Source organism: Gopherus evgoodei, chromosome 7, assembly GCF_007399415.2.
Source record: "Gopherus evgoodei ecotype Sinaloan lineage chromosome 7, rGopEvg1_v1.p, whole genome shotgun sequence".
In the NCBI taxonomy this organism is placed as follows: domain Eukaryota; kingdom Metazoa; phylum Chordata; order Testudines; family Testudinidae; genus Gopherus; species Gopherus evgoodei.
The window spans coordinates 129,821,588-129,843,937 of NC_044328.1; the positions used below are offsets into that span (position 1 = coordinate 129,821,588).

General features: G+C 53.1%; 2 protein-coding genes across 4 annotated transcripts in view; both read left to right on the plus strand.

Moving 5' to 3' along the window:
* P4HTM (prolyl 4-hydroxylase, transmembrane) overlaps nucleotides 1-14,712 on the plus strand; it is a 32,670-nt gene extending 17,958 nt beyond the window's left edge. For all 3 annotated transcript variants that reach the window (XM_030570325.1, XM_030570327.1, XM_030570328.1), the window contains exons 3-9: nucleotides 1,196-1,386; nucleotides 2,824-2,920; nucleotides 6,190-6,352; nucleotides 8,994-9,179; nucleotides 9,700-9,790; nucleotides 10,384-10,507; nucleotides 11,762-14,712. In XM_030570325.1, coding sequence (XP_030426185.1) covers nucleotides 1,196-1,386; nucleotides 2,824-2,920; nucleotides 6,190-6,352; nucleotides 8,994-9,179; nucleotides 9,700-9,790; nucleotides 10,384-10,507; nucleotides 11,762-11,979 — 1,070 coding nt within the window. In that variant the 3' untranslated portion in view covers nucleotides 11,980-14,712. The remainder of the gene's footprint in view (nucleotides 1-1,195; nucleotides 1,387-2,823; nucleotides 2,921-6,189; nucleotides 6,353-8,993; nucleotides 9,180-9,699; nucleotides 9,791-10,383; nucleotides 10,508-11,761) is intronic.
* Nucleotides 14,713-14,816: 104 nt separating this feature from the next.
* On the plus strand, nucleotides 14,817-20,832 carry WDR6 (WD repeat domain 6). Its single transcript, XM_030570321.1, has 6 exons — nucleotides 14,817-15,312; nucleotides 15,996-18,468; nucleotides 18,921-19,001; nucleotides 19,373-19,489; nucleotides 20,039-20,157; nucleotides 20,289-20,832. The coding sequence occupies exons 1-6, from the start codon at nucleotides 15,243-15,245 to the stop codon at nucleotides 20,813-20,815; spliced, it is 3,387 nt and encodes a 1,128-aa protein (XP_030426181.1). The 5' UTR covers nucleotides 14,817-15,242; the 3' UTR covers nucleotides 20,816-20,832.
* Nucleotides 20,833-22,350: the final 1,518 nt, after the last annotated feature.

The window sequence follows — 22,350 nt, forward strand, 5'->3', positions numbered from 1 at the left end:
TTCTGTCTGGGTGAGAAAAAGCTCCTGGCTGTTGGGGAGAATGGAGTGCTGTGTGATCTCTGCAAGGTCGTCGTCCTCTTCCTCCTCCTCATCTTCACCCTCCGCAGAATCGTCAGCAATGGCTGAGATTATTACCCCCACCTTGGAATCCACAGACAAGGGGGGGTTTGTCGTGGCGCAGCCCCCTAAAATTGCATGCAGCTCCGCGTAGAAGCGGCATGTTTTTGGCCCAGATCTGGATCTGCCATTTGCTGCTTTTGCTTTCTGGTACGCTTGTCTGAGCTCCTTCACTTTAACTCTGCACTGCACCGAGTCCCTGGTATGGCCTCTCTGCCTCATGGCATTAGAAATTTTTTCAAAAGTTTTTTCATTTCGTCTACTGGAATGCAGTTCTGATAGCACAGAATCTTCTCCCCATACTGCGATCAGATCCAGTAACTCCTGTGTGTTCCACGCTGGAGCTCTTTTCCTATTCTCAGGAGACTGCATTGTTACCTGTGCTGCTGAGAGCTCCACGCTGGCCAAACAGGAAATGCAATTCAGAAGTTCCCGGGGCTTTTCCTGTATACCTGGCCAGCAGTAGAGTTCCTTTACCTGTCCAGAGCGGCCACTGGTGCACTGTGGGATACCTCCCGGAGGCCATTAACTTCGATTTCCGTCCACACTAACCCTAAATCGATTTAGTAATATCGATTTTAGGGTTACTCCTTTCGTTTAGCTGGAATACAGAAATCGATTTTAAGTGCCTTGTAGTGTGGACGGGTACAGCGTTAAATCGATTTAACGCTGTAGTGTGGACCTGGCCTACACCAGGCTCCACTTAAGAGCACCTGGTTCTCTGCCAAATTCCCCTCCAAATAAGGGCAAAGAAAGCGTAACAGCACTGCAAACATGCCAGCACAAAGGCTCTGCAGTCTCTGCCTCTAGAGTAATTTCCTGCAACTAGGTATTTAGTAGAGTCCCTAGCAGCTCAGTGGGTAGTGCTCTATGCTGCCCCTTTGGGATCGAGTTCCATGGGGATGAGTGGGGTGCATAGAAGGAAAGAATATTAAACTTTCTCCTCCCCCAAATCTGTTGGGAAGCTTCTAATATTCTCCTCCTTTCTTTGTTGTCTGCCGTTAGTTAGGGATTTCACTGCAACAGTTTCCTTGGTCTTTCATTCACACACTCTGTCTGTCTCTCTTTTTTTCTGCAGAAATTCCAGATTTCCTGACTGAAGAAGAGTGTAAGCTGATTATCCACCTAGCTCAGTTGAAAGGGCTGCAGAAAAGCCAGATCCTGCCTACTGAAGACTATGAGGAGGCCATGGAAATGATAGAAATCAGCCAAATGGACATCTTCAACCTGCTGGACCACAATCAGGATGGGCAGCTGCAGCTCAGAGAGGTAGAGAGAAACCTAGAGAGGTTTGATATGGGGACTCAAAAAGAGAGGCTGTTGTGAAGTTGCTCATCCTTGTATGGTTAACTGTACCAAGGCATGGCTGAGCCCAGCACAGCACATTTCATTACTTAATTGGAGGAGGTCAGGTCTCTACAGGACTTTTGCATGTAAAAGAGACTTCGTTTCTCAGATTGATATGTTCACTAGCAGTGATCCTGCTGTGGAGTTGCTAGGAAATGTCTCATGATCAGCTGGGCAAAGGCTCCTATGCAGAAATAAGAGCGAATGTGCAGTTATGTGTTGTTTCGTATCTTCAGGGCTGTAGTTGGCACTGGGAGGGCTTTGCTTGGTGAAGCCTGCAGAGCTTGCCATGCCTTCCCATGGTGAGCAGGGCACTGCAGAGTCACTGGTTAGAATTATAGATGTGTGTGTAAGCTACTGAGTCTGCTAGGGTAAGCAAGTGCAGAGAAGGCCTCAGAATGAATGCGGCCATAGTGTTACAGCACAAGATTGGGAGTCACGACTTGGATCCCAGTCGTGCCCTGACTCACTGTGTGACCCTGAGCAACTCATTTTCCCTGGATGTGTGTCACATTTCCCCAGATGTCGAATGGGGCTAATGACACTTACCTTCCTTTGTGAAGTGCCTTCAGGTATGCAACTGAAAAGCGCTATGTAGTTGCTGAGTATTGCTCTTGATCATAGTGTGACTGCAGGACAGGCCTTCTTCCTCCAAAGCTAGGAGTCTGCCTGTAGCTCTCTGAGGCGTTTCCTTCCTGGATCCTCTTCAGAGAGCAAGCATTTCTTTCTGAACCGTTCCCTTCAAAAGTCTTTAAATGGCACAAGTGAAAACATTAACTCTGGGCATGGCTACACTTGCACGTGGCAGCGCTTTGAAGTTTCAAGTGTGGTCGCAGCGCCAGCGCTGGGAGAGAGCTCTCCCAGCGTTGCACGTACTCCAGATCCTCTACAGGTGTAGCTTGCAGCACTGGGAGCCATGCTCCCAGCGCTGCGGCACTGTTTACACTGAGGCTTTACAGCGCTGTATCTTGCAGCGCTCAGGGGGGTGTTTTTTCACACCCCTGAGCACGAAAGTTGCAGCACTGTAAAGCGCCAGTGTAGCCATGGCCTCTGTAGCTGTTCAGTTCACTCTCCCTCCAAGGGAAAGAGAGACACTTGCTGCCTTTGCTTGGCTATTGGCTGTCTTACTTCCAGCTGTGCTTTTATGATGGCATAAATTGAAATGTTAGAGCAGGTGCTGGTCACACTGCTATAGCTAAGGTTGCAAAATAGCTTCCATTTGTATCCCTTTCTCCTGCTAGCTGATGTCCTTCAGAGAAGCTGTCTCAGGATTCAGAGCTACCAGCCCATAGGGTTTAATTAGCATTACAGAGGAACGAATCATTGCCCAGGATGTGACAATCTTATTCGTAATTTCAGGTGCTGACCCACACCCGCCTAGGGAATGGCAGGTGGATGACCCCTCAGAGTATCCGGGAGATGTACACGGCGGTCAAGGCAGATCCTGATGGAAATGGTGAGAGGGGCTTTGAAATACAGCCTCTGAGAATCCCTTTTATCTCTAGTGCACTGGAGACTAGATCCAGTGCTGTAATGTGAGCCTGCTTTATATATTCCAGGGGTCGGCAACCTTTCAGAAGTGCTGTGCTGAGTCTCCATTTAGTCACTCTGATTTAAGGTTTCACGTGCCAGTCATAAATTTTAACGTTTTTAGAAGGTCTCTTTCTATAAGACTATAATATGTAACTAAACTATTGTTGTATGTAAAGTGAATAAGGTTTTTAAAATGTTTAAGAAGCTTCATTTAAAATTAAATTAAAATGCAGAGCCCCCTGGACCAGTGGCCAGGACCTGGGCAGTGTGAGTGCCGCTGAGAATCAGCTCGCGTGCCGCCTTTGGCACACGTGCCAGAGGTTGCCTACCCCGATATATACCAAAAAGCAAAATCCAGGCACAAAGCCCCCTTTCTTCCCCGACTAGTCCCCACCAACCCTCAGAGCCCCCGTGTGAATAGGTTTTATTTTCTCTCTCTCTCTCTCTCTCTCTCTCTCACACACACACACACACACACACACACACACACACACACACACACACACACACACACACACACACACACACACACACACACACACACACACACCCCGTACTTTACAATAGAGAAGTGATTTGCCTGGGCCCACGCAAAAGGCTGCCTGTAGGGCTGGGAAGAGAACCGACACCTCCGGACTCCCTTCCCCCTGCTCTAACAATCCCTTAGCATTTGCCTTATGGTGCTAACTGCTTAACACCCTTTTTTGACTGTAGGTCTAATTATAATAATCTACGCTGATTATTTTGAAGGTGGCATTTGAGATCGCTGCGTATCTAAGGAATGGTCTACGCTGAAAAGCTAGATCAATCCCTCTGTGTTGTTCAGGAGTGTGAAACCCCCTCTGAGCAACACAGTTAAGCTGACCTAGTCCCAGTGTAGACAGCGCTAGATCAACAGAAGAATTCTTGCCTCTACCTACCTCCTGCTTCTCAGGGATGTGGATTAAGGACAGTGACAGGAGAACTCCCCCTGTCGCCATAGTGAGTGTCTATACTGAAGAGCTGCAGCGTTTTAAGTGTAGACGTAGCCTAATGGCTGTAAACGTGTGGGGGGAGCCAGGATTGCACCATTTCAGGCACATGATTCAGCCCCAGTTGAGTGGTGGTGTACAAGTGTGTATATTTGTGTAATGCACAAGGGGCCCTGTAAGCTCAGCCTTAATTTGTGCCACTGCATAATGGAGAATCCTTTGGGTGCAGCTCTGCTTTGTTCCTCTTTCGTTAGTTCTTGGGGACCTACAGCCCCTTTAATCACTGGAGCTGTAAGATGCTGCTGCCATACCCCCACCTTTTTGGGGTGAGTCATGTCTCCTTCCTGCTGTTCCCAGATTTGGAGCGCTGCCCTGCTAGCTCCCCTTCCTGATGAAAGGCTGTCGGGGTCAGTGGACATGAAGGCAGTTTCCTCAGTCAACTCTTGGTGCTTCTCCCCCTCTCTCTTGCCATCAGAGTTTTAATATGTTCCAAAAATCCAGTTCCGCCCATCCTTCCTCTGGCTTTCCAAGAGCTCCCACTGTCCCAGGCATGCAGTTTAACCTCTCCTGCTCTAATTAGAGCGCCGTCAATTGAGTGACTCTCCATTTCCTAATCAAATTAAGTAAACATGCAGTCTGTACCCACTCACTTCCAGTGGCCTGGCTCTCTGGGCAGCCCTGAGAAACTGCTTTGGAGCAGGGGAGCCGCATTTGGTGAATGGGAAATTTGGCTAAATATCCAGTCAGCACGCTTGCCTCAGTGCTCTCTTGGCTCATGATGTCCTTGGCTGGGTAAAGGGCGGATGAGCTAACTGTGATGTTTCCACCATGCTGAACTTTAATAAATGAGAAGCTTCAGATCTACCCCCGGGGCCGTGCTCTGTGCCACTGGCAGAGCCTCACTTCCGGAGTCCTGCTTGCCTCCATTGTTACCAGATCAACGGGCAGGCCAGGTCACAACCTGGATGGCACTGTGTCCTTAGAGGCAGGCGGAAGCGGGGGACAGAGGATGTGTGCGGACAGCTGGAAATGGTGACAGCTAATAGTTCAGCTGAGAGTGCCAGCGTCTGGGGAAACTGTCCTAACTTTCCCTCTGACAAGCCCCCTTCTTCCCTCTTGGGAAAGGGGACAGTGGAGCTTGAAGCCTAGCTGTGGCCATGAACCATAATTTCTCGTCAGCACAGTTAGTTTTCTGAAGTTCAGGGGCAGCCGATTGGAGGCAAACATTTCTAATCCAAAGTTAGATGTGCAGAGCTGTCTGAATACATGCTGGTTGCTGTGCTGGCCTGTGAGGTTGCCACACTGCCAGTGTGTGACACACAGGGCTAGACACCAAACCTGATTCTTCTTAAAATCAAAAATGTCGGTCTTCCATAAACTGGGAAAGGCAAAAAGATAATCCTGTCCTCTGCTACTCATGCATCACCATTACAGGGGAGAGTCCAGGCATGCATGTCAGGAAAGAAATGTCTGTGTTTTAATGGAAGCCACCTTTTACATCTCATTTCTTGATTATCGTCACTCTCTCAGTAACCAGAACATACTCTGTGCATATGCCTTTCACATTTCTCTTTGCATTACATAAATGCAGAAAAGCTTCACAATCCGCTTATAAACTGTTTTGCATTCACTGTTCAAAACTGGCAGATAAAATTATTGTTTGAAATGTGGGCAGAGCCCTTCTGCAGAGTTTTCAAATCAGAGTCTATTTATTCATCCAAGTAACAAGTCCATTTAAAGGGGCAGTGCAGCATTTTAGCTAAGGCATTTCAAAGGACAAATCTGGAGAGGCTGTTTATTTCTTTGTAGTAGATTACGTTGTGTTTTTTCAGAGCTATTCACAGTGAAAATGTGGGTAGCCAAAATATAGCCCGAGAATTCGACATCTCATGGCTGTTGTGTTCCTAGAGTTCCCAGCATGGCCTCTGCCCAGATAAAGACAGAATGTTGCATGCTGGGACCTGTTGTCTTCACAAGTGCATCTCCATATTAGAGATAAGAGCAAGGGCAATCTTCTCTAAGACCTATCAGATGCGGCTCTCTGGCTACCAATGAGTTGCCAGTGCAGCCCTCAGACACAGTTGCAGGCCTTGGAATGGCATGCTTTAGAAGGGTAAAACGCTGCGGTGCCTAACTCTCCCTGAAGGCTGGACTCTACCAGGTAAACATGCACCTGGACCAGAAAGCTGAAGAGACAGCCTGCTTTCCTTCTCTTTCATAGGTGTGTTGAGTTTGGAAGAGTTTAAACAGCTAAACATTCGTGACTTCCACAAGTACATGGGGAGCCAGAAAGTGAAGATGAGCGATCTGGTGCGGAACAGCCAACACACATGGCTGTACCAGGGTGAGGGGGCACATCAGGTCATGAGATCCATACAGCAAAGGTAAAGGCACTGGCAGGGTAAGGATGCTGTGTAGGCACTCCATCGTGTCGGGGGAAAGGTGGGATGCACACACATGGGGGGCAATATACACACAGTGCAAAGCGGCTGTGCCTCGGGTCCCAGGACAACATGAAGTGTGGTAATCTGTTCAGTCATCATGGAGTGAGAGCAGTTAGTAGACTGGGATCAGTGAATGCTGACACCGAAGAGGGAGATTCCCATTAAGGCTTGAAATTCATCTACAAACGCATTGTTCTGTGGACAGAAATGAAGTTTTCAGCAACTCTGCTTCTGGGAGCAGCTTGATAGAATCACAAAGACTCAGTGTTACATGGGATAAGTAATGGAAAGATTCACCGGGTGAAATTGTTACCCTTTGCCAGTAATTACTGTGCATTTCCTTTAACTACTCGTACATCTCACCTGGATCTTCTCACTGACAGCTAACAAGTGTAGCTTTATTCCAATTTAGCTAAGCCAGTTTAATCCTCTGAGCATACATCCAGTGATAGGTCTCGCTGTGACAGTGTGGCCCCATTTGTCCATCCATTGAGATTGGATTCAGCCCTGCACAGACCTCAGACCCAGCCCTCCTGCCAATCCCTGATCTGGGACGCTCATTCGCTACAGATGCAGCTGGAAGTCACTTCCATCTCCCAGCAGATCATGGTCTCTCACACCCACAGAGCCAATAGTTGAGCCATGCACAGCTAGTCTTGGCCAACAAGTGGGTGGCTAAAGCGGTTCAAGGCCTAAAAGTGGCTCTTGTCCACCCTCCTCTTCAGTGTGTCCCAGAAAGAGAACTGGTCCCACCTTGACTAGAGGGGGCAGCAGCTGCTGTGTGCGTTGTGCCTGTTAGCTGGAGCCCAGGGGCTCCTGATGCAATGCCAGCGTGACCCTTATTTGGGCAGTGTTGGGGTGTCCCTGCTGAAGCAGAAGCTTTCTGTTCCAAAGGCTGCCATTAAAATCCTTTGTAGGATTTGGAGATTCTCAGAAGCCAGAGCCCACATAATCCTGGTATGGATTTCATGATCCAGGTCTAGCACTGCAGTCCCCTTTCCCCAATCCCAATGGGGTAACTAGTCTGGGTTCTTGCAGTGTATCTGAGAGGTTCCTGCTTGCTTTGGGGATGATCAGAGATGTAGGAAGTTCTTGAGGGGGACAGAAATCCTAGAGCTCCAAGGTCTGGTCTCAGTGCTTGCTTCCCATGCACCTCAGTCCTGTTGGGAATAGTGCAGAACAGGAGGCAGAGGACAGATGGGAAATGTGATCAGGCTATTGATAGCTAAGTCTTTCTGCCCTTCCATGCAGTCCTATCATGGTCCCTCTGCTTTGCTATTTATCTCTGAGCTCTATAGGGCCATTTGCAGAACCTTGGGGAAGGGGAGGACATGGCACCTGGAGGTCTCCAGGGACATGTACAGAAAGGAATCTTTCCCAGCAAGTGGCAGCCATGCTGAGTGAGAGCAGCTTAGCCAGGAAGTTTCTGACTAACACTGACTAGGCTTTTCTGTTCCATTGTTCTGGCTGTCCAGTTCTGTGATGGGTCCCCTCATTCTGTATGCACTAGGTGTGGTGTTGTGCACAGTCTTCCCAAAGAAACTCAGGTATAAAAGTACACACAGTACCTGCTGGTCCTCTGGACTCCAGGGTCCTCAGAGCAGGGAGGTATTGGTCACTGGTCCGTTTCACCCACTGCATCGTGCTGATGCGGACTGTGCAGTGAGTAACTCGCTGAGTGTTTAGCAGAAACATGTTTTGCAGTTGTCTTGTAAGCAGCTTTGAGTATCTGGTGACCTTTCTTCTTGGCACGATGCCTTTTGCTACTGCAATGAGGTGACCTACCAATTGACTTAAATGACAAATATCACCTTCCGCCCCGACTGATTGCCACACTGTGTGTTGTTCTAATGCAGTTTGATGCATTCAGGCAGAGCTCCCTCTAGGGTGCTTTTGAACATACATTGGCATTTCCCCTTTACGTCAGGCTCCTGGCTTCTGCTCAGGGTTGAGGGAGCTTGGGTTTGCACGCGCTAGTCTCTCTAACTAGGGGAAAGGGGAACATTTTAAACTGTTTAAAACATTCTGTGCATCTCAGCTGAGAATAATATGCCATGGGGAAACCAGGTGCTGGGGTTGACCGAGGCTGTGAGGCAGGCTGGAACCTACAGGAGTGATTCAAAAGGGAGGAACCAGTTTCCCCGCACTTAGATCCCTCCTGAAGACTCTTCTACCCTGACAGTGCATGAAGTCCCCAACTCATAAGACCAAGGAGAGAGGCCGTGGGATAGTTTATACGCTTGAGAACCTTCAGTGTGTCTTATCAAGGCCTTGACTAGTTATCACTGGGTCCACTTGCTGCAGCTCTTCTCCACTGTCGTCCTCTTAGCTCTTTGAGGCCGGAAGCATCTCCCTGTCTGTAGAGCACGGTGCACGTTCCTGGTGGCTATAGTGGGATTCATAGAAGCTCAGGGTTGGAAGGGACCTCAGAAGGTATCTAGTCCCACCCCCTGCTCAAAGCAGGAACAATGCCCAACTAAATCATCCCAGCCAGGGCTTTGTCAAGCCAGGCCTTAAAAACCTCTACAGATGAAGGTTGGCTTGTTTTGCTTCTCCCCAACCTGCTTTCTGGCTTTCCCAGGGTGATGCACTTGACCCGTCTGCCTCCTGAGATTGTGGAGCACAGCGAGCCCCTGCAGGTTGTGCGGTATGACCAGGGAGGGCACTACCACGCCCACATGGACAGCGGGCCAGTGTTCCAAGAGACAGCCTGCAGCCACACCAAACTGATCACCAACGAGAGCGTTCCCTTTGAGACCTCCTGTCGGTGAGTCGTGCGCTCAGCTTTTAGCTTCACACCAAGCCATCTTGGTGCCAGGGCTCAGTCCGGGAGCAGATTAAAAGGAGACCTATCTAAAGTGATCTCAGTGTGAGACGGGGGGCTAAAGGCAGCTCACTTCACTGCACATACATTGTGGGTTTGCTTGCTACCTTGCTCAACCCCTTTGGTCCCTCTGGCCAATACAAGGAGAGGCACTGACTGGCTCCAGGAAGCTGTTGGCCCATCCCTGTTGGAGGCTAGAACAATCCTCCATAGTGGGGATAATCCTGCATTTTAGCCACACCCTGGAGAGCAGATGAGATGGTCCCTGTTAGCTTTCTCCTTGGAGAACACTCTATTCAGGCTCTGGGCCAGGCGATACATGCTTGAGCCCCTATGCACGTGCCAGCAAATCTAGCCCATTGGTTGTGGGGACGGAGTTTAGGGAAGGGCTCGTGCGACAGCCTGTGGGTATCTTCACTATTCCAGTTCCACCCTGTAAGCAGCTGTGCTCTCTGTCTTACAGCTACGCGACAGTGCTGTTCTACCTGAACAATGTGACGGGGGGAGGAGAGACCATCTTTCCTATAGCTGATAACAGAACCTATGAAGAGATGGTAAAGGAGCCTCTCCCTCACCTGCCCCCGTCTGTGTTCTTGCTGGCCCCTGAGTTTGTGGGATGTGGTTGGGGAAAGGCAGATTTGGGGCTTGGGTTTACACATGCTAGTCTCTAAGTAGGGGACAAGAGAATGTTTTAAACCAAGTGATAATGAATGTGACAAAGCCCAGAGGGAAGAGACTAGTACAGGGCTGTGACTAACAGGGGGACACTGGAGAGCCTCCTGGGGAGAGTGAGCCAGTGCCCAGCACAGGTTCTGCTTTGCTGATTGCCTCTTGGCAGATTTCCTTGCAGGAGAATGAAAGCTCTTCTCATTGTACGCACTTTGCTGTCACTCCAGCTGGTGCACTATTGAGATGGCCAGAAGGATAGCAGAGCACCTGGGGCAGGGTGGGGAGGGCAGGCAACACCCTGACTTCTGTACACCCTAAATTGGCTGCTGCAGATGTGAGCCTCCTGTTCTGCCTAATGCAAATGTAAAGCTGTTTTAATGGAAGGGGCTGATAAAGAGGGATATGATGAAGGGGGGCAGAGGCTCCTCATCCCAGTCCTGTTTACAGGGCAATGTTTATTCTCATGTCTTTTCCTCAGTCTCTGATTCAGAATGATGTTGATCTACGAGATACACGGAAAAATTGTGATAAGGGCAACCTGCGAGTGAAGCCACAGCAGGGCACTGCTGTCTTCTGGTACAACTACCTGTCAGATGGGGAAGGTACTGTCCCACTTCAGCACTACGCCTGTGGGGAAGGGAAGAGAGAGGCTTTGGGAGGACAGCAGCCTGTTTCTTTGGGCCTCGCTGTTTGTGTGTTGTGGGTTGGGGCATTTCTTCCCATGAATTCTGCAAGGACGGCCAAGGAGCAGCAGCCAGGAACTGATGAGCACTGCTGAATTCTCCTTGGTAGTAGCTGGGCTAAATCTTCCTGTGTTCACAGCCAGAAGATCAATGGTTCCTAACTTCCTTGGAAAACTCACCGGCTGCCTGGTCTCCAGCATTGTGCCCCAGATTCTCCACAGGGGGAGCAGGGCCCAATGCTGCCAGTGGCCCCAGCAACCAATGTCAAGGCGGTGCATCCAGGAACAGCAGGGAGGGGCTGCTACTTTGTCTGCCTTCCCCCCTCAATCGCAGCCCAGGAGGCTGTGGCCGCAAGAAACCCCCCTGGTGGCCACATTTGAGACATGCTGCATTAGATTTTGAGATGATGGTGCAGAAAGGAAAGGGGATTACAGCTGCCTTGTGAGCAGCCTGTGGTTTCTCCTGCAGGAAATCCCAGCATCACTGCCATGGGAAGGGCATCACTGAAGGGCAGTGAGGCATCACTGCCATGGGGAGACTGAAGGACAGGTCTGGGCTCCAGCCACTGCACAAGACTAGAGCGCCTCGGTGTGCTGTCATTGAGATCCCAGTGGCTCTGTTCAATAGCAAACAAACAGAACGCAAAGAATAGCCGCTGATGTGGGTCTGATGCAGAGTAGGGCAGAGAGAATCGGTGGTGCTGTTGGAAGGTGCTGGGGATCAGCTAAAGCTTCTGTAAAGTCAGTTGTTTCTTTTACACGATACGATTAATTATTTTAAAAGACAGATTTTACCTTCCAGCAACCCTGGGATTTTGCCTTTCAAAGCCTTCTACTGGCAGCATCTGTCATTTCTGTCCTGCTTTGAAAACTGTTCTTCACATCCACCAGCACTCAGTCCATAGGTGGTGATTAGTTAGCTACCTATGGCAAAGCTAATCCCTGGGGTTCTCCCTTAAACAAGTCACTGTCCTAAAATTGTAGTGGCTGACGTGGCCTGACATCTCCTTTTGGGCTGGATTGTTGTACTTGTCAACAGGAGAATTATATATGCAGGCCAGAAGTTAGTCCTCGGCCACATGCCTGTCTGCACTCCACTGCCCAAGGGAGACACTGCGGGGTTGTGATGTACAGTAGAGTGCAGTGACAGTTGTGTTTTGTTTTCCTTCTGCAGGCTGGGTTGGCGACCTGGATGAATATTCCCTGCATGGAGGCTGCCTCGTCACTCAAGGAACCAAATGGATTGCCAACAACTGGATCAATGTTGATCCCAATAAGAGGCGCCAGCTCCAGTTCCAGCAGGAGATGGCTCGCTATGCCAAAGAGGGGGATGAGGCCCAGAACGAATGGACTGTAGATAAATCCTACAGAAACGTGCATGTGGAATTGTAGTGTCCCAGCGCAGCTGGGCTTGGAGATGCCTCTTCAATAGCACTGTGGGACCCTTTTAGCACTTGCCAGTTTAGTTTATATTGATTTAAGTCCTTTGGTATTCTACCCCTCCACCCTCCCCACACACATCCCTGCAGTAGTCCGGGCTCTGCTGTAGCCTGCATCTCTGTTGGTCAGACTGGGGAAAGCACTACGGTAACAAGCCCATTGGGAAGCAGGCCTCATGCTAATGAGTCAGAGGTTGAGGAAGATTTTGACAAAATATATTTTTATTTCAGGTTTCTTTTTTCGTGTGGGAGGTCCAAGTATCAGTGAGTCCTGCCCAGCTGAGGCTTCTTGCCTCTCCAGGCAGGGCCTTCTTCAGGGGAAAGGTGCTGTCAGTGGTTCTGTAGAGTTTCAACCCCTCTTCATCCTGGGTCTCAATTTTTTGTTTTCCCATTGAAATGGATTCGGTCTCTTTTTAGCTGCCTCTCAGGCTTTCCTTGGCACCTGCCAGTTTCTGTCCCTAGAGTGTCCTGCTGCTATTCCCTCCTCCCTCCAGAGCATCGGCTTGGCTCTCTTGACCAGTAACTGGCAGCACTGTCAGTCAAGCCAGAGCCCTCTGGTATGGAGGCTGTATATTCCAGAAGGGAACATGGGAAGTGGGATCACTGAGCTTCTGCATTAAGTCACTTCCCTAAATTCCAGCCCCATGATGTGAGACTGATCAGGGGCAGAGGGGTGTCAGTCCTCCCGTATTGGTAGGAAGGGAAGTGTTTCAGGTGCGACTGTGTGCCTATGGAGATCTTGGAGTATAATGCTAATGGTGAATCCTTCTCAGGGGTTGATGTGATTCTGAAATGCTTTTATGTTGTGTTGACTATCAAGGAGAAGGGAAGCTTTTATGTGCAATAGCAGCAGAGCTGATTAAGTGTGTGTGTGTAGGGGGAGAGTTTCACTCTAACCCCGTGATTTGTGTGCCTGTCTTGTTAGGTGTTTGTTTCCTGAAGGTTCCTTCTGCCAAGTGATTCTTTTCTCCCCAGTCACGGAGCTACGTATATATACCAATGTCTCTGTAGCAAATTGGAAGCGCATTGCGGGAGTGACTCCCAGTGCCTCTCTCCGGACAACTGAACAGAAGAGGTCTCTGTGTATCGTCATCTGATCCTCACGTGCTGAGGAGTTGGTCATTCACGGCTCACCTTAGCTTGAAGCATTTTCTTCCCTAACTGCTTTAGATTTCAGTCGGTGGTCTCTTTTTGTGGGAAGGAAAGAATTTGAAATGTAGTGAGGAGTGGAACAGATCCCTGCCTTGCCACAGCACAGGGCATGGGCTGAATGCATGACTGCACGCTCTGGAGATGGGATTTCTTCCCGGCTAGTACATCCAGAAAGTCAAGTGAAGGTCCATGCAGCCCTTAGGGCTGAGTGAGCCTGTTGGATGTGCAGCCGTATGCTGAGGAAGTGGCTGGAGTTGTGGCTGAGGTGGGAGCTGGGTTGGTTGGTTTGGCTTTATTTATTCATTCATTTATTTATTTGTTTGTTTGTTTGTTTGTTTGAAAGCTGCTGAACTGAGGAGAGGGCTCAGTGTGCTACTTTAGTGCCTGATGTTTAGCCGTAAGGCCAGGTGGATGCACTGATGATCACAACTCTATCCCAGTGTAATAGTATTAGGTTACATGCCATGCTAGTGAGAGAAAACTTACTGCATCAGGGCAGTCTGACCACAGTCCTGCTGCAAGTTACCCTGCCACGCAGGGGGCTTAGCCATGGCAGAAGGCAGGTGCGGTGAAGTGTTGCTATGAAATCTAATTCCCTTTTATTGCTCTCTCTGGGTTTTGGGAGCAGTTTGAAATGTTCAACAGAACATTTGCCCCAAAGAATGGGGGTTGTCCTGTAGCCCCAGCACTAGGGAACTGGGTATGTTGCTAGTAATTATTCCTGTGTTACTGTACTGCTACCCAAGCAGAAATAGGAGAGGCACTAAGCTAGTAATGCATGTTGCCACCATGCAGCCCTCCCAGACAAGGAGACCAAGAGGAATGTGCATCCAGAAACAAACCTGCAGTAGGGGATCTCCTACCAAGGCACTGCAAAGGGTTAACAGCGTGTTTATCGCATTTCTCTTTCTTCCAGGTGCACACTGGAACCCTGCTGCCACTTAGTGAGCAGGTTAGCAGGAGTGTATTGTGAAAGGTCTTCTGGAAGAGAGTAACCCTGGTTGTTCGGTAGCAGGAATATAAAGACTCCAATGACTGGTCATGTTCAGTGCAGCTTGAATCTGACCAGTTGGAACCCTTTCTAGCTGTATGTACTTGACTGGGATTCTGGGCTTTGGTGTGTGCTTAGGGGGCGTTGCTGCCCCTTCCTGTGTTTGTTCCACTTTACCAGCAGAGACTAATCTAAGAATGGAGGATTTTGTACATTATTTTTTTAAGATGTTGTAGCTCAGATGCTTTCTTCATAGAGTGATGTGATGTCATTTTATTTATTCTCCAGAAGGCATGACTTTCTATTGGATCTGCCAAGCCTGCAATCAATCTTTTTGCTACTCTTAGCTCGTTTGAGTGACTTGGCACTATCAGTTGCATGTGCAAGTGACTGACCATTGTCTGCCCTTGGTTTTCTGTGTATTCCATATCCTCATGTGCACCCAATAAGTTTTTCATCCCTTATTTAATATTTATTTAATTTATTATATCCATGGGCAAAGAAGCCAGGCTGTCTGTCCTGAAAATAAAGTTTTGAAAACTCTTTGACTCTGGCATTAGTAATGCGTTTCCAGGTGTTGACTGTGCTTGGGGCAGGACTGCAGTTTTCTGCAAACTCCCACCCTTAGCAGCAGCAGCAGGTGGGGGTGGCATGTTGTGATGCTGCACTGTAATGTTACAAACCAGCCTGGGTAAATGCTGCAGGGGGCAGGACCTTATGTCAGGTTGTCTTCTGAAGAGGCGACCACGGTATTGGAGGAGAGGCCACTAGAAATGCCACAGGTCCCTAGGACATATAGCTATTAATCCTGTTGCCACGGGCCGGCCACATGTGCAGCCGACGCTGGCAACAGGGCACGCAACAGCCCTAGCGACCGCCGGCCAATGGGGCGCAGCGTCAGAGAACCGGGACGCGGAGCGGCGAGCGGGGTAGTAAGGAGCCTCTCGATTGGTTGGTGGAGTGTGGGCGGGGCCGAGGCGCCTGAGGTGAATTGATTCCCGCTTCCGGTCCCCGTATCCGGCCGGCGCAGAACTCGCGCGAGCCCGGGGCGGAGTCAGGGGCTGTGCGGGGCCATGGAGTCGCGGCTGCTGCGCGCTCCCGTCACGGCCCTGCGGTTCGTGGGGGGAGCCCGGCTGGTGGCAGGTGGGGCCGGGCGCGGGGGGTGTGAGCGGGGGGGCTGGTAGCCGGGGGGGGAGGGTGAGCCGGGAGAGGGGGCAGGGGAGGATGTGAGCTGGGGGGCTGGTACCCGGGGGGGGGAGGGTGAGCCGGGAGAGGGGGCAGGGGAGGATGTGAGCGGGGGGGCTGGTACCCTGAGGGGGGGGGGTGAGCCGGGAGAGGGGGCAGGGGAGGATGTGAGCTGGGGGACTGGTACCCCGAGGGGGGGGGGAGGGTGAGCCGGGGGAAGGGGGCTGGTACCACGGGGAGCTGAGCCAGGAAAGGGGGGCAGGAGGAGTGGGGAGGCAATGGGTGGGTCTGCGTGGTTCAGTCCCGCCCGGGCGACCACGGAGCCGGTTGGGCTGGTCAGCGCTTGCCTGCTGTGCTCATCCACGGGCCCTTCCTGGGAAGGTTCAGCCCTGTGGCCCCTCCACCATGCCAGGCATCCCCTACCCCGGCTGGCGGCTGCCTGCGGGACCCCCGTCACGTGAGTGCAGACAGTGGAAGGCCTCTGGCAAACAAGGGAAAGCTCCGGTGCAGCCTTCGCTGCGGCACCAAGTGCTGCTGTGGTGTGACAGGGCGCCTGGTGTGGTGGCAGGTGCTGCACTGGCCCAGGGAGGGCACTGCTGGGAAGGGCTCTGGCTTAACGCCCATCGCTTACTGCCTCTTAGGTGAAGGACCCAATGTGGTGGTGTACAGCCTGGATGCTGATGGCAGAGAGGCGGGGATCCATTGGCAGAGTGTGCTTCGGAACCATCGCATCCACGGGATCAAGGAGCAGAGGAGTCCCTCTCCAGAAGCCGAGCAGAGGACTCTGGCTGTCTTTGGGGGCAAAGGTCTCATTGTCCTGGAGCTGTGTGTGCGAGGGAAGGAAGTGAGTCTGTTTGAACTCTGCCAGCTCTGTGAGCTGCATGACTGGATATGGGATCTGCAGTGGCTGGCAGGCAGCACAGGGACCCTCACTTATGTTGGGTTGGCCCTTGGCCATAACTCTGTGGCACTCTATGACTATGCCAGTCACAGGACCCTGCAGGAGTTGCACTGCGAGGAGAAGTGCATCCTTTACTCTGCTTATCTGATTGGAGACAGCTGGGATGAGCTGGTGGTAGTGGCTGGCACAGTCTTTAACCAGCTTGTGGTCTGGCGTGTGGCTGACGGGAGCAATGAAGAAGCGAGGATAAAACCCCAGAGGAGGGTCAGTGGACACGACGGAGTCATCTTTAGCATCTGCTACTTGAAGAGCAAAGGCATATTGGCCTCAGCCTCAGATGACCGGAGCATTAGGGTGTGGGATGTTGGGGACCTGCAAGCACCTCGTGATCCGGTGCGCTGCCTCCTGGTGTGTTATGGCCACCAGTCAAGGGTGTGGTCTGTCAGACTGCTGAGTGACTATCTCATCAGCATCGGGGAGGACTCTGCCTGCATTGTGTGGAACTACAATGGAGAGGTTGTTCAGAGCTTTAGAGGGCACAAAGGGCGCAGTGTCAGGGCAGTGGCTGTCCACGAGGCACAGGGCTGGGTGGCCACAGGTGGGGCTGACACTGGGGTTAGACTCTGGCACATTAGAGGACCTGAATCCAATGGGAATGGCCTTGTGCAGCTAAACTTCAGCCCGCCCCATAGGAATGGATCCCCCAAAGCCGTAAAGCTGGTGGACGCAAGCCGGCTCCTTGTGATGACTGATGCGGGGGCCATCTACAGCTACGACTTGGCCTCTAAAGGCTGGGCTTTGGTCATGGAGGATGCAAACTATCAGGCCTACAGTCTCCTGGAAGTTGTGCAGCTAGCCAATGGCATCGTGCTGTGTGCCATGGGCAATCTGACGGGGCATGTCAAAGTCTTCTCCCTCTGCTGCTCCACAGAAAGTGAGGAGAAGAGGCTGTATGGGGGGAAGGTCCACAGCCTGAGCTGGGCCGTGTGCCCAGGTGTGGATCCCAGCAGGCGTGTGCTCTTTGTCTCTGGCCCAGGGGGTGTTCTGCTCTGGCTGGAGGTCTCCTGCTGCTCCTCTGGACGAGTGGCTTCAGTGGTGGAGAAATGTTGCTATCTCTTGCCAGTCTGCAGGCACAGGTGGCATACAAGCATTGCCTTCTTGCCCCAGGAGGGGCTTCTGGTCTGTGGTGACCGCAGGGGCTCCCTGCTGCTGTTTCCCTGCAGCACAGCTCTGGAATCTGGCACAGAACAAATGCTAAAGGCAGGACAAGGGGATGTTGCTGATGACCCTGTGGGTCATGGTTTGGTCTGTAAAGATTCAGGTGACAAGCCAGGTTTGATTTCTTCCCAGGGGGAAGGAAACTGCCCCATGCAAGGTCCCATTTCCCTGCTGTTTGGGCTTCATGGGAAGCTGGGTGTGACCTCAGTGACCTGCCATGATGGCTTTATTTATAGCACGGGCAGGGACGGCTGCTACCGCCAGCTGCGAGTGCAGGACCAGCAGCTGCAGGTGCTCAGGAAGCAGAAGCCATGCAAAGGGCTGGAGTGGATCGAACAGCTGCACTTCACCCCTGACGGGAACCTGCTGGTGCTGGGCTTCCACGCCAGCTACTTTGTGCTGTGGAGTACCCGGACCAACGAGAAGCTGCACTGTGTGCCATGTGGCGGGGGTCACCGCTCGTGGAGTTATGGCCGCGGGCTTGCTTCTGAGGTCTTTGTTTACATCAAGTCTGGGGACATCTTGGTCTATCAGAGCAGGTGCAGGCCCAGCAGGCAGCACGTGCTGAGGGAGCCTCTGCATGGGCGGGAGATGACATGCGTGCGGCACGTGGGCACAATAAGGACCCACGGGTGCTGGCTGGTGGATATCCTTGTGACCAGCAGTGAGGACATGACTTCCAACGTGATTGCCGTCAGTGAGTCGTCCCATTCATTGACTCCACTCGCAGCCATCGGCGACCACATCTCAAGCGTGAGAACTCTGGCCGTGGCCAGTGGCAGTTGGCAGAAGGAGACATCTGACTGGTCTGCTGTCCTGTTCTCTGCTGGGGGCAGGGCTCAGATAGAGTGCTACAGGCTCCTGCTCAGCTGTGACCATGATGCCAGGAATGGCGTGACCTGCCAGGTCATCCACGTGGCCTCCCACCACCTGGACGAGCACTGGGATCACATGAGGAACAAGCACAGAGTCATCAAGATGGACCCAGAAACCAGGTAACACCCCGGCCTTCCCCAGGGAAACAGGGATGTGGGCTGGGCCAGATGGGGACCTAGTTTCTACCATGGCCCTGGAGAGCGAGCCTGAGACCCCTGCAGTCCTCAGCCCTTCAGTCTGTCTGGGCCAAAGCTCTCTTCTCCCTTCCCTCCTCCCCGCCAGTCACGTAGCTGAGGGACCAGTGCCCTCCTGTCCTGGAGAGCTCACCCAGTGTCCCTCATGCTGCCAGTCGACCTGGAGATTGCCAGGCTGGTGGGCTCTGCTGATCAGGGCAGGGCTCTGCTGCCCCCAGTGTGGAGGCAGGGACTAGGGTGTGGACTGAGTCCCTCCTGTTGTCTCCTCTGAGATGTCGGAGCTGTGCAGCGTGTTGTGCTGGGGGTTGTAGTCATGCTGTGGGGCTGCTGGCCATCTGCCTGGCCAATGGGCTGACTGGTTGCTGTGTTTGCTCCAGGTACATGTCCATTTCAGTTGTGGCTGGTACCGATGCTCCCTGCCTATTCCTGGCTGCCGCTTGCAGTGATGGATCTGTCCGGTAAGGAGGAGTCTTGGCTGTGATCCCAGAGATCCACTTTCCCCCAATGGCCTGGCCTGTTCCAGCTTGCCAGGGGAAGGAGACACAGTATGATCCAGAAGGAGTGCAAAGCCCTGGAGGAAGAGACGCAGCAGAGTGGGCTCGATGAAAGCAGCTGCTCCCCTAGCCTTCCTAACTCCACCTGTGTGCAGGCGCCGGAAAGCGCTCCCCCTTCCCCAGCTGCTCCCGGCCTCTCTGGGTTGGGAGAACATACCCTGAATCTAGCCACAGGGGCAGGAGAGCGGGCACCTGGGCAGAGCTGCAGTGAAATCTGCCCCCCCCCCCAGCCCCCGTTCCCTTGCCCTGACTGCCTTCCCTTGCTGCTACTGCAGGATCTTCCTGATGCTAGAGTCTGCCCAGAAGCTGCTGCTTGTGGCCCATTCCTTTCACCATCAGCGCTGCGTCCTGAAAGTGGAGACATTTACGCAGAGGGTAGCGGGAGACAGGAGGTGAGCACTGTGCTGCATCGGGCCTCCCTGCAGCTAGATGGGGAGAGACGCTTTCAGCTGTGATTGGAGGAGAGCAGACGAAGGGGAGGGGTACAGGGAGGCTCATGCCCCCTCTGGCCAGCACCCTCACCCTCGGGATGGCTTTGCCCTGGATCTTGACCGCCAATCCTCCCATCTGAACGAGGGCATTAATCCCAGCGGAGGTTGCATGGGTGGGAGCCAGCGTGGTCCCATAGTCTCCGTCCTGCAGGGATCTAGGGACGCTTTGTGTCCAGATTGCTCTGGCCTGGCAAACCTACCCTCACCAGCGCTGCAGGGCCGGGACAGCTGCAGGTCTCAGCCTCGCTGTGGCGGCTCAGGGTGCTGTGGCTCTGTGGTCAGACGAAACGCTGGAGAACGGAGGAGCCGAGATCCAAAGGTTTGCTCACTGCAGGGGCTGGAATCGCTGCCGACTCCCCGTTGGGTCCCATCTAGGGCAGCTGGTTTGTGTACTGAACAGTCTACGCTTAGTTCAGCCAGGAACCTCCCCCAATGTGTGTGGTTTCCCAGGAGACACTTCCTGTGCAGCGCAGCCACTGATGGGAGTATTGCATTCTGGGATATAACTGCCACCATTGAGCATGCTGCAGCCGCCCAGGAGTTGGAGAGTGGAGAGCTGCAGCCCCTCGGTAGGTGTTTCCCAGCTTTCGGTGCCTGGGGCTGCCTCCCGGGGCACCTCCTGGCAGCAGCCACTTTCCTTTGCAGCAGAGGTGACTGTTGCTGCTTGCCCTTGGTTGTCATTGAGCTCTTCTTTTCTCAGCTCTGGGGGCCCCGTCCCTGACTGTCCAGGCTCACAGCTGTGGCGTGAATAGCCTCCACATTCGGCAGACAGCGGCAGGACGGTACCTGGTGGCCAGTGGCAGTGATGACGGCTCCATCCACATCTGTCTCGTTGCTGTGGATACAGCCCTGAGTGAGCCATCCTCCTCCCTTCCTTGGGATGTAGTGCCCCCTGGAGCCAGTGCCGGGGCTCGCATTCTCCTGCTGGAGGCGTTCTCAAGGCCATGTGCCCACGCGGCCCATGTGACAGGACTCAGGGTCTTGCGGCCAGACCTGCTGGTCTCTGCCTCTGTGGACCAGCGCCTGATGCTTTGGCGTCTGGGCAAGGACATCCTCGTCTTCCTGGGCAGCAGGTTCTGCCACGTGGCAGATGTGGCTGAGCTGGATTGCTGGGGAAGCGAGGAGCGGGGCTATGGCTGTGTGCTCTGCGGGCAGGGCCTGGAGATTGTCTGGTGCATGGCCAGAGCAGATACCCAGCAGCTCCCTTCCTGCGGGGCTTTCGAATAAAGGAGAGCACATGGCAAGGCCTGAGCTGCCTTATTTGTGTGGGGCAGCCTGCCTGTTGCTACGGGAACCGCAGAGCCTCCATAGCCCTCTGCTTCCATTGTCACCAGGCCTCTAAACCCTCTCTCCAACTGGCACTCCATCCTGCCGCTTCACACTGGTCCTAGTCCCCGGGGAGGTGGCACGTCAGCTGAGGATGCATCTGAAATGCTGGCAGTTCCCTCTGGGCAGAGCAGCCTGGGAACCCAGTGGGGCCTTGCCCAGGCCCACCAGTGACCCTAATAACACTTGGCTGTTCCAGAGCCCCGTACCCCAGGGGTCTGCAAGCCTTTGACATGCTGATGAAGCCCCATATCTTTTGGGAGCTGGTGCAAGGCAGCTTGATCCCTTTCTGCCCCATGGCAAAACTGAGTCATGGTGTGGGAGTGACAAGCAGGGTCCCATGGTGCTGAGAACAGAACCCAGGCATTCTGACACCCACCCCTGCACTCTTGCCCTGCTGCGTACACGCTCGGCATGCTGTGTGCTGGCCAGCTGCTCAGCTCCAGGATGGACATTGGGGGGCTGCCTAGCTTGGCTGTGCCTGACAGTATGTCCTGACTGCAGAGTCCTTGGAGGGGTCCCACCACTGTGGGTCAGGGTCTGACAACACCACCTGGACGAAGGAGACATCCTAGTGCCAACCTGAGATGGCAGATGCTGGGGAACACGCTAACGGGGCGCAGGGCCCAGCAGACCCCAAGTGCCAGTGCCATGAGCAGTTTTGTTCCCCATCCTCAGGCTCCTCCAGTGGGTGGTGTCTGCACTTTGCCATGTGCCCTGGGGGCTTGGGACCAGGGTGCAATGTGCTAGGAGATGCTTTGCGCTGCTGGCTCTGCAGCTCAGGGTCAGTAATTCAGTGCCCTGCAGCCTGGGCTGGCTGGGGTTACATGCTCTCCAAGTGCCACATACGTATTTCATAGATGTGGATCGCAGTTTGCAGAGGCTGTGCCAGGCCCCTTTGTGCAGCCCAGCTGTTGTGCACTGACAGCTCCATGGCCCTTGGGCCAGTCGCTCAGGTGAGCTGCTGCTCTGGCTGTCACGTAGGCTGAGTTGCAGGGGAAGTGAGGAACACAGAACGAGGGGGAGGTGTGCACTGCTCTGCGCCCTCGCAGCACACCAGCCTGACGTGGACCATCCCGGGAGACAGGGTAGAGCCCGAGTGACCTTCCAGAGGTGGCTCTTCAGGAGAGCAAAGCAAAGGGCAGCCCCTGGAGGAGCCTAGGCAGGCACGGGGGCTGCAGGCAACAGGCTGCACCACGAAGATGGAAGTGACCCCATCCTTCGGGAGGAGCCAGGTGCCTGGGAGAAACGGGGAAGATGGTGCCGGGGACCAGCAGGCCAGGACAGGTACGGTGCTGTCTCGGTGCAAGGGTGCCGCCCTGGGGGCTGCAGGGGCTAGTGTTTGACTGGGAGAGTCTCGTGGTCCTTGGGGCAGAAAAGCTTCAGCCTCTGCTTCTCTCGGGCTCTTCTGTCGGGGCTCACTAGCAGCGGCGCAG

What these genes read in the sequence shown, in the direction of transcription:
- WDR6 (XM_030570321.1), top strand. Translation starts at nt 15,243, where the DNA reads ATGGAGTCGCGGCTGCTGCGCGCTCCCGTCACGGCCCTGCGGTTCGTG. An exon ending in AAGATGGACCCAGAAACCAG is followed by an intron (nt 18,469 to 18,920) that starts GTAACACCCCGG and finishes TGTTTGCTCCAG; the next exon opens with GTACATGTCCATTTCAGTTG. An exon ending in TGCAGTGATGGATCTGTCCG is followed by an intron (nt 19,002 to 19,372) that starts GTAAGGAGGAGT and finishes CTGCTACTGCAG; the next exon opens with GATCTTCCTGATGCTAGAGT.